Source organism: Poecilia reticulata, chromosome 1, assembly GCF_904066995.2.
Source record: "Poecilia reticulata chromosome 1, P_reticulata-male-v2, whole genome shotgun sequence".
NCBI lineage: Eukaryota > Metazoa > Chordata > Actinopteri > Cyprinodontiformes > Poeciliidae > Poecilia > Poecilia reticulata.
In genome coordinates, this window is record NC_088830.1 from 29052680 (window position 1) to 29063615 (window position 10936).

At 37.2% G+C, this 10936-nt stretch overlaps 1 protein-coding gene across 2 annotated transcripts; it reads left to right on the top strand.

The window, feature by feature from the left end:
- Positions 1–675: 675 nt before the first annotated feature.
- On the top strand, positions 676–6927 carry naf1 (nuclear assembly factor 1 homolog (S. cerevisiae)). 2 transcript variants are annotated; one of them, XM_008419335.3, is made up of 9 exons: positions 676–767; positions 1400–1896; positions 2346–2484; positions 2793–2886; positions 2960–3042; positions 3119–3279; positions 3367–3418; positions 3658–3742; positions 4600–6927. In XM_008419335.3, exons 2-9 carry the CDS (start codon positions 1442–1444, stop codon positions 4974–4976), a joined length of 1446 nt encoding a protein of 481 aa, XP_008417557.1. In that variant the 5' UTR covers positions 676–767; positions 1400–1441; the 3' UTR covers positions 4977–6927. The 2 variants fall into 2 exon arrangements, with proteins under 2 accessions (XP_008417557.1, XP_008417571.1); XM_008419349.3 differs by having other exon boundaries at positions 694–767; positions 1442–1896.
- The last annotated feature ends 4009 nt before the right edge of the window (positions 6928–10936 follow it).

Sequence of the window (10936 nt, forward strand, 5' to 3'; positions counted from 1 at the left end):
CATTATTTGAGGTCTGAAAGCTCTGCAGCACAACACAGGGGTCGCTCACTCCCGATTAACTTGCCATACAAGCGACCACAAGCTGTTACTAGCGCACACCAGAAAATATGGCAAATTGGCTTGCCATAGCTATGAATCACACGTGCTCCGTACTTTACACGTGCGGAAAGTTCACGTAAACAGCTGTTTACTACTTGAAGGAACCCGTTTGCTACTTTTCAAATAAAACTTGCAGTAACAACAGAACCCAGTGAAATATGTTTTTAAAATAATTTAAAAGTGATAACCGTAACTTAACAGTAAATAAGAAGAATACATTATTACTAAGTATTGCAGTTAAATTTATGTTTGAGTTTTGCAGTTTGTTAAAAATAAATGTAGAGACTATCTTCTAAATGTAATCTTATCAACAGAGTTCTGTTATATTTGTATATATTCCTCACTACTTTACATCACGTCTATCTTTTTAAAAAGAACTGAAATTATCTAAACGTTTTAGCGCTTCTTTAAGTTAAATTCCCCCCACGCCGTGCAACAGACACCCGTGACAAAGACAACCTAATAACAAGCAGTTGTATCTTTTTTTTAGTTTTACCCAGTTCTTTATGTTTTCATTGTATTTTCTTCCAACATGTGTTTATCTTTAGGGTTTTTTTTTTAAATCAATCATTCAGTTTTATTTTGAAAGTGAGTACAGGAAGTTGTATGAGTGATTTTCCAAACCTGTGCGCGTGTTCTCAACGTGGACGTAACTTCTCCTCAGACAGGTATTATACAGAAAGGTTTTATTGTAAACAGAGCCGGTGTTACAGTGTTAGCTCTGTGTTTATCGCGTTAACGAGAGCTTTTTTGAGCTCGTGCTGGTTCAATGAACGCGCGCGAGTTTAAAAACAACACGATTAGCATTAGCCTGTTAGCTCACGGAGCTAAGTTTGGATGCTGGTATATTAACACGCTGACATTTTATTAACGGCAGTTATTTTATTTTCACTCGAAATAGTTTTGCTCTGAACTTATCGTGTAAATGTAAACTAGCATTTGACGTAGTCTATATGTTCAAAAATGTTTGCCTTGTTCATAGTTTATATTTTTATTTTTAATAATAACCGTACAGAAAAAACGGCTATTTTTAATAACGTTTTAGTATTATTATGTTTTTAATCTTATCTTTTAAAGTTGCCCTGTCTGTACAATATTTTACCCTTATTTTCATATTTGGCCAATAAATTATATTTTTGTTTTCTTATACAGTTTCAAATATATATATATATATATATATATATATATATATATATATATATATATATATATGTGATGCCTCAGACCATAAGAAGTTCATATTTCATTCGTATAAAGAGTTTTATGTTACAGCCACTTTATGTCATATTCTGTCATGCAGAGTGACGTAATCTCCTTGGAAACACTTTAATTGGCTTCTCAGATGGACAGAAGCTCTCCAGATGATGATAAACAGAACCTGCCACCGATGGAGGATGCAGAAGAGATGGAGGTCACCATGACAACTCAGCTAGAAAATCTCCTTGTGACCAGAGAGGATGGCATCCCAACACAGGCAGAGGAAACAGATGGGCTCCCTTTGGGGTCTGGGTGTGAGAATGAGGACTCAAACAAGTCTGCCCACACAGACACTTCAACATCACATCTGCCAGAGATGAACGATCACAACCTGCCATCAGAAAACCAGGGGAAGGAGGTGAAGGTCGCCATGGTAACGCACGCAGAGGATGTTTCTGTGACCCGAGACGATACCACACCAGCGAACACGCACACGAAGGCAGACGGAGCTGTCCAGACAGCCGCATCAGCAGCAACGCTCCCTGTGAGCTTTGTATGTGAGGCTGGCTGTGTGGTTGAGGACTCTGAAGATTCAGACAGGTGTTTACACTCAAACACACACAATGCACTGCAAAAACACAAAATATTAAGTATTTCTGGTTTAGAGTCTAGTGAATGTATCTTGCTACAATCTAAATAAGACAGAACTAACTTAAAAGTGACTTTTCAGCAAGCTATAGGAGCTTGTTTTAAGTAAATAATTCCATATTGATGAAAACGTTCCAGTTCCATTGGCAGATTATTTCACTTCTAACATGGGAAAATGTCTTGTTAAATAATCTGCCAATGGAGCTGGTACTTTTTCATTAATATTGACTTAAAACAAACCCCTGTATCTTGCTTAAAGGTTACTTATAAGTTTTTTTTACTTGATAAGAGTTTGTGTTTTTGCAGTGTATTGCTGATCATTTGCACTGACAGTTTTTGGATTCGACACTAGAAACTGCAAAGAAAACCAATTCTAATATTTTGTCTCTTCCCTTTACTAGTGACAGTTCTTCATCTTCTTCCTCATCCTCCTCTTCTTCGTCATCCTCCTCTTCCTCCCCTGCCCCGGTGTTTGAGGATGTTGATGAAGGCTTCAGCCAACCAGCCCCTATCAAAGCTAGAGATGAAGTCTTACTTGAGGTCAGTTTGTGTTTTATAAAGTTGAGAAGTTTTTGTGTTTGATTTTAACGGTCGTTAATAGTTACCACAGTGTGTATATAAGTACCTGATATAACGATGACATGGTTATTTGTAAGTTAGCTTTCATGTTTCAAGTTTGCTAAGACATTTGCACTAAAAACTAAACCTAAAATACTTGGTAGAATTTTATTCTTTTGCTGTGTTAATATTGTGTCACATCAATTTTAAGGGAATATTGTTGGAAAACTTAAGCCGGTGTGTTATTAGCTATATTAGATCATTTGTTAGACGTTCCCGTTTGTGTGCAGGAGCTTCCAGCTGTGGAGGAAGTCAGTGTGAGCTTACCGGAGGAAGCCGAGCTGCAGCCGGTGGGAACAGTCTCCAGTATCGTCCAGCAGCTCGGTGAGTGGACTCCCTGCTGATCAACGCATCCTCAGAACCGCTCCGTTGTTTAACTCTGAGTTTGTCCTCTCAGTTATTATCCAGTCCCTGAAGAACATGCCCGCTCTGAACGAGGACAGCATCCTGTTCAGGTCCGACAGGGTGGCTGTGGGAAAGGTGAGAACATGAAGTCAGACTGAATTTAAATCTGATGCTTCCAGCGTGCTGATAACGGTCTGCTGGTGTGTTTTAGGTGTTTGAGGTGTTCGGCCCTGTGTGCAGTCCTTTGTACGTTCTGCGCTTTAACTCTTCAGATCAGATCAGCAGCAAAGGCCTGACGGAGGGATCGACTGTTTATTTTGCTCCAGCACTTAAAGAGTACACAGAGTACATCCTGATGCAGCAGCTCAAACTGTAAGGACACCCCTCCACCTTCTGTCCAGCAAATGATTACCTATGTAGAAAACTCTGTGTGTTACAAAATAATGTTGCTTTCCACAGTTTAAAAGGATCTGATGCTTCCTGGAAGAATGATGATGAGCCACCAGAAGAGGTAATCACAGCTCATGTTAGGATCAGTTTCTGTGGCTTTCTGGGTTTAGAAAAGCTGCTTTACCTGGCAGTAACCAAACCTTTGAATCTCTGTTTATATTTATAAATATCTAAATTAGATTTTGGTTTTTTTTTGCAAAGATGATATAATGTAACTGTGAATGTAGAAAAATAAACAATGAGGTACACATGTTAGCAGAGCCTTCAGTAGTTTCTCTTCTTTTTCTTCGTCTCCTCCAGGCTTTGGATTACAGCGATGATGAGAAGGAGCAGGAGGCAAAAAGAAAAATAAGGAGCAGCAAAAGGAAGGAAAATGGCTGCGCAGGTACTCCCACAAACTTATGAAAAACTTTTATATATCATATGAACTCTGTCATATGATGTCGGAGAAACTTATCTCCTCATTTTTCACTTTGACAGTTTTGGTGTCGTCGTTCGTTTAACTTTTATATGTTTTCATAAAACCAGGAGTTTTATTTAAAAAAAATGTTTCCAAGCCGTGTTTTTCTATTCTAATGTTTCACATACTGATATTGCAGTGATGATTGCAGATATTAAAAAACAAAACTATTTATAAAATATGCAGCAAAGATGCATATTTCATGCCAGTTCGCATCTAAATCACATTTACTTTGCAAAAGGAGGAACTGTTTTTGTGCTCTTATGCAAAAATTTAAAAAAAAGAAAACATATATGAGTTGGACTGTCACAATTTTGCTAGAAATTATTGCGATAAATTATAGCATTGTCATTTTGAGACTATTTGCTGTAATATGTGATAATGCTTCCTGGAAGAATGATGCAGGTTTGCCCTCTCTAAAACTAATAAACTTCAATTTTAAATATTCAAAATAAAACACAACAACCAAAAGCAATAAATAAAAACCACACACAAACAAAACTATGTATAAAATATGTTATGATTTCTGTAAACGGAATCACCCTTCAAAAAACATGAATCATCAGAATGGAAGTTAATTTGTCATGTGATTAATTGCTTATTGTGCCAGGCTTATAAATGAGGTACTTTATTTTGAAAAGTAAAACTATTCCACTTGATTTTATAAATATTTACATTTAGATAAATACCCAAAAGATGGGAAAAGGTGACAAACCTTACATAAATCTATTTTTAAAAAGGCCTAAAAGTGAAAACTTTTTACATTTCTTCCTCTCGTTCAGATAAATCCAGTCAGCAGCAGAACCACGACCGCCGGGCTCCCCAGCCCCGACATGCCAGAACCCGAGTCCGACATCAGCACCCGAGAAACGCGCTGCCGCCATCCGCCCACTCCTACCCTCCACCTGGACACACGGACATTCCTCCTGCATACTTTGCTTCCCACTCCTCTTATCTTCCTCCTCCTCATCATCATCATCACCACCCTTTCGCTCCACCCAGCTTCCCCCTCTACCCTCCTCCTCATCTTCCTCCTCCAGCGTTTTTCAACCCATCTTTCTCCCCGTCTTTCTGGCATCCAAACTCTGTCCCCTATGTTGACTTCCCTCCTCCTCCGCCTCCACCACCGCCACCTCATCCCCCCTCGCCACCTCACTAACAAACACACACACACACACACACTTACCTAAGTTGTTAGGGTGATTTTTGTTCAATATAAGGAATATATGATTTACTTTCAGCAGCCTGTCTGTGTAGTGGCTGGTAGGCTGTAAATTTTTGATGTGTAAAATGATTTTTTAAAACATCAGTAACTCACTTGTAACGGCTAATGAAGCTGTGAGCAGCTATTTGTTTTGATATTTTACATTTTTGTTCTTTTCTGATATGAACATTTTTTAATTAAGCAAAACATTTTCTGTTAGGGGTGCACCGATTTATCAGCCAGCCAGTTTATCTTTGCTGATTTCTTTCATTTTGAGAGATAAGTGATCGACCGATACTTATATGTGAAGCCGATTTTATCCACTGATCTTATGTAACTTTACAAAGGTCAATAATCAACGACTTCCCTCTTCTGCTCTGCAGTGAGAGAGGTTTGACAGTCACCCCACTGTCAACTTAGCAGCTTTCTTGCTGTTTTTCGCAGCAGTTGAGAAAAAAAAATTGGCATTGGAAAAAATTGGAATTGGCAGGTCAGATGTTTCAAAGATCGGTGATCAGCCAGAGAACTCCTATTGGTGCACCCTAATTATTTCTTTTATCTGCCACTTTCACCTCATCTGCTCATGTAATGTGGGCTTTTGGGAATTGATCACCTGCAGACTGTGATGGCACCTCTCACTGTGACTGAAAGCTTAGAGACGCATCCACCAGCTCTAAAACGACTTTATTTGAGCTCTTTTTGTCTCTTCACACCTAGAAAAAAATCTATTTCAGCTGTACTGTACCTAGAGTTTTGTTTAGTCTTTTAGTTTGGAGATTCATTCATTATGCAGGTAAATACTCACAAAAATGTTCTCGTTTAATTGTACATTTTTTGCTGATGTTTAAACTCTATTTTTATTATACCCATCAAATCAGTTATACAATCACATTTTCTTACTGGAAACTATTGAAAATGATTTAAAATCATTCATAGTGAGCACGAAACAACCAAACTACAGCAATATGAAATAAAGCAGAGGCTTAAAGGGACAGCACCCCTTTAAGCCACATTCACCACCTCCAAAGTCCTGCGAAACAAAACAGAAATACGCTAAAGGGAGCTGTTTAGTCTCATTCAGGTATTGTTTATTAAGGTTGGTAATAGGAGTTGCATCTGAAAACAACTGGAACAGTGGCGACCCTCAGAGGTGGACCGGGGGGGCCATGGCCCCCTCTTGAAAAATACTGGCCTCCTCAAAGAGTCATGTTTATGTCTTAAAAAGACATCTTCTTTAATGAAGACATAATTGTTAAACTTAATAAATAAATAATGTTCTTTTATTTCATTAGGTGGGCCCCTGTAACATTTTCCCTTTGAAAAATTTCTGGAGGAGCCACTAACTGCAGAATTACAATGACAAACAATTAGTAGGCGAATTCTCCGTATTTAGCATTGCTGTTCATTTTAGATGCTTCTTGTTGAGCATTTCAGATTAATGAACAGACCAAAGCGTGGGCACTGTAATATTTTTCAAAAGCAAATCAGACTTTGTGAAACGAGTGAACTCAGTATTTGTTGATCGTCTGGAATCCTGAAAACTTCAGTCACAGATTACAATGAAAGATTACAATCATCCATTGTAATCTTTTACACTCAACTCGTAAACAGGACTTTTTTTTAAGTGTGTAACACTGTGTTTTTGTAAGTAAACTAATCCATTCATGCCATCCTTAAACCTCAGGAGACTTTTTGAGTTAGTTCAACTTTTTGTTCCCCATCAGGGCAGCAGCATGCCTTCATTCACATTTTTTCTACTGATTTCAATCTAGTTATTGTCTTTGTTGTTCTGTGCCTGTGGCTGTGATATAAGAATGTATTAAAATGTTAAACTTCTCTTTTCCACAAGCCCTGCAGTTTGTCTGCTGCAACCGTAATTAATCAAATAAAATGATGGAAAACTGGACTTTCTGTTGGATCTAGTTGTAGTTTAATCTGTTCAGACTTAACATGTTGCATCAGATGTCTAAAATATAATTTCTTGGTTGAGATTTTTGTTTGTTTGTTTGTTTTGTTTTGTTTTTGAAATCTGAAAGTGGGTTTGAAGGAGATAGTTCTGCTTATTTGGTGAAACGAATGACATAAATTATCTGCTTTTATTTCTTTAAACTAACACAGTGCAGCTTTAACTTCTGTCAGTGTTGGTTATGTTGAACATTGTTGGTAAAGATCAAATCTAATTTTGTAGGTTAAGAACTCGTATTGTTGACCAAAACAGTTAAGACAGATAATCTGTGAAAAAAATGCTCCCAGTACTAACTACTGAAATACACCACCCAGTCAGAAACAACCAATCAGAGCCAGGAGGCTGGTCTTAGCGCTGTCAATCACTTGTTTGTTATTCTACAGCTGGTTCACCACAACACAGCCTGCCACCAATGCTAAGGCTAGTTAGCAGAGCCACCAATGACGGCAGATAAACAGTTTTCCTGGAACGATAAGTTGTTTCTCCATCCTTAGCACATTCAGTAGCATTGATTGACAGCACTAAGACCCGCCTCCTGGCTCTGATTGGTTGTTTCTGTCCAGGAGTGGTACATTTCTTCAGGTGGTAATAGTAGCACAGGAAGGAGGTGGAGGAAATAAATTTTTTTTTACAGATTATCTGTCTCATACCGTCACAACATGACAGTTTTAACAAATATGTACAAAACATATTTTTTAAAGTTACATCCTGCAGCTTTAAAGGGTTGATGATGTTCAAGTTGAAGCCATTGAATAACAGTCTTGGGAACCAACCAGCACAGTACACAGGGCCGTCTGCATGCACCATGTTGTCCTAAACCCTGATGTGAAATTCACACCTAGCAAGATGTCTAGTGTCAAACTCAGCAACACCCAAATTATGACGTCGTTTTAAACCACAAGTCTAACCTGAACTATCTAGTGCATCTAGACGGTGCCCTTCCCTCGCTGTGACTGAAGGTTGGCTCTTTCTACAGCTACCTCTGATATTATCACTAGTCGGCACCACTTGTTCCCTCTGGCTATGCTAAGGATGTGCCAGCTCCTCGTAAATCAATCCTGTTGCAGCTCTTCACATGGTTCCTTTCTGTCATCTGTCTTTGTCATTTGATGACATTTTTTCCCCGTGTTTTCAATCACCAACATCAGAACGGTTCCACATGGAAATGCTCCAGTTGTTACCCGGCAAATACACAGCAAAAACACACAATATTACAAAGTTTTTTTCTGTCTAGTTTCTATTGAAAATATGTTGGTACAGTTCAATTACTAATTGAAGTAACTCATCAGCAAGATACAGAAGCTTGTTTTCAGTAAATTACTCCTTGATATTGATGGAAAAGTATTAGTTCCACTTGCGCTGTTACCTAGCAACGCCAACAAAGCCCAGCCCGTAACCTAGCAACCCAGTTCTAGTTCCACTAGCAGATAAATTTTATTTTAACATGGAAAAAACGTCTTTATTTACTTATAAATTTACTTAATTTATAAGTAAATTTATCTGCCAATAAAGACTGAAGTTTTTCATCAATATTAAGGAATTATTTACTGAAAACAAGCTCATATTTCTTGCTGAAAAGATACTTATAAGCTAGTTCTGTCTTATTTGAAGTAGATATTTGCATTAGAAACTAGGCCAAAAATAGTTGGTAAGATTTTGGGTCTTTGCAGTGTGCCACCTGTATATTTTGCCACTGGTATTATTTTATTTACAAATCCATCTTGGGTTTATTCCTCCCAAATCTCCAGTTCATAATTGTTTTTATGAGATAATTTTCTGTAATTTTCAGATCCTCCCTCCAACTGGAATCAACTGCAGAACGACTGAAAATTGAAGGAAGTTTTTTTCTTTTAATGTATTTAAGGCCTCTTTTAATCAGTTTGTAAATTAGGTATGTTTTTGTAAATGCTTTGACTGCTTAATTCACTCAATAATAAATATAAGTACATGTAACAACTAAAATAAATCTTGAATGAAAATGAGCAGAACAAAGTATAAACTTATACCATAAAAATACATTAAAACAAAACTAGTTATTCAGCTCAGATTACATATTTCAACAAAACAACTTCATATCACTTCATCATGAAGAGCAAAAACACATTTATATTGTTTAATCTCACTGCCAAACCGACATCTTTAATTGAATGCATCTTTCTATTGTTCTGAATCTAAATGTTTTTGAAAATATCAGTTCCTTCTGTTTTCTCTTTTTACAAATGTTTTAGATACTTTTCCTTTGTTATCCAAATTGTTGCTGATGTGTGTATCTTTGATTTGTAGTGCTGCTGCCATGCCTGATCAGGTCTCTCTTGAAAAACGGCTTTTTAATCTCATGGAGACATATCTGGTTAAATAAATGTTAAATGCAAACAGCTGCTGAAAAGACTGTAAAAACATGACCTAATAATATATCAACGCGTGCTTTTAAAGCTCAGCAGGAGACGGGAAGTGGAGAAGTTAGACATGGCAGCGTTGAAACTAAACACTGGAGTTCTCAAATTAACACTTTTCTCACACAATATCAAACATGCTTGCAATGAGCTGCTATGATGCTGTGAGACTCGGCGGACGCAGCAGCATGTTCACAGGTTCAGGTCATGATTAACACGTTCTGCAGGTTTTCTGCAGCAGCATTCATCAGCACCAGGGGTTAAAATCAGACTGTTGTCCTCAGAAAACAGCTTCAGAAAAGACTGATGTAATAAAATACATGTCCGGAATCAAACCCAGAACCTTCTTGCTGCAAGGTAACAGCTCTACCAACTGCACCACTGTGCAGCCGTTTATACTATTCATGTTTTAGTAGATAAAGTTTCTTTTTATACCCACAAGAAAAATTTTGAAATTATGAAATTATTCTCAAAAATTGTCTCTAAAGAAACCTAGACATTTCTGAGATTCAAAAGCAAAAATATATGCTAGAAAAAAACTCTGAATGTTTTGGATTTATCTCTTAACTTGGAAATTTCTGAGTTTGAAAAATGAAAAGTTTTCACCTTTTGTAACTTAAAAATGTCTAAGATTTTTCAAGAAATTTTCTGAGATTCATCTCAAAATTTCTGAGTTTTTTAAGCAAATTTTGGAATTTTCAAACTCAGAAATTTATAAGTTTCTTTCTAGAAAATTTTGGGAATGAATCTAAAAAAAAAAAAATCACTTTCTTTTTTTCCAGAAATCTCATTGTTTCTTCTAGAAAAATTCTAAAATTAAGTTAAAAATTTCTGAGTTTTTTGCCAGACATACTTTTCCTTTTTTTTTCTATCTCTAACGGCCCTAATTCAACACCATGCTTTAGTCTGATATCTTCAAAGAATATATGAACTTTTGGAAGTATGAATCTACCTTCAACTGCATCTAGTTTTATAATTAGTAGTAAAAACAAGTTAGAATATATAATCTTTGACTGTTCTGAACTTATCATGTTTATTGTGAGTAATATTTTAAAAATAAACCTGGATTCAACCAGGACAATCTAATTAGGTTAGCAGCGCCTCAACCTGGAGTCTACTCTAAGAAGAACCGATGCCCTTTGACCCCTCCTCTCACGTGTCGCTCCATCTATCGCCTTACATCATTCCAGGCCGTCTTCCCTATCATGTGCCTCCGTTTAGACTCATTTGCCCCCTGAATTAGCGCTTTGCTGCAACCGGAGACCCTGAACCTGTGGCTCGTTTGTAAAAAGAGGGGCTACCCTTGATGTTTCCTGACTCACTGACTAAAACAGATGATCTTAAGAGTAAACTGCAACACAAAAAATGTAAAGTATATGCAACATGTGTTGGCGACTTTTTCTAATAAATCACAACCAAACAAATCTCAGTTTCACGTGGAGTGAAACTGTCTTCGGTGTGCATTTCTCTCACTTTTGGGGGGGTCGTAAAAAGTGCTGTCATAAAATCAGAAAGGGTAAAAGTGAGAATATGTGAAATGCCAGAGAGAGGAGGGA

Excerpts from the sequence above, each read along its gene's own strand:
- naf1 (XM_008419335.3), top strand. The coding sequence starts at position 1,442 with ATGGACAGAAGCTCTCCAGATGATGATAAACAGAACCTGCCACCGATG. Across the intron at positions 1,897-2,345 it reads GACTCTGAAGATTCAGACAG|TGACAGTTCTTCATCTTCTT; the intron begins GTGTTTACACTC and ends TCCCTTTACTAG. Across the intron at positions 3,419-3,657 it reads ATGATGAGCCACCAGAAGAG|GCTTTGGATTACAGCGATGA; the intron begins GTAATCACAGCT and ends CGTCTCCTCCAG.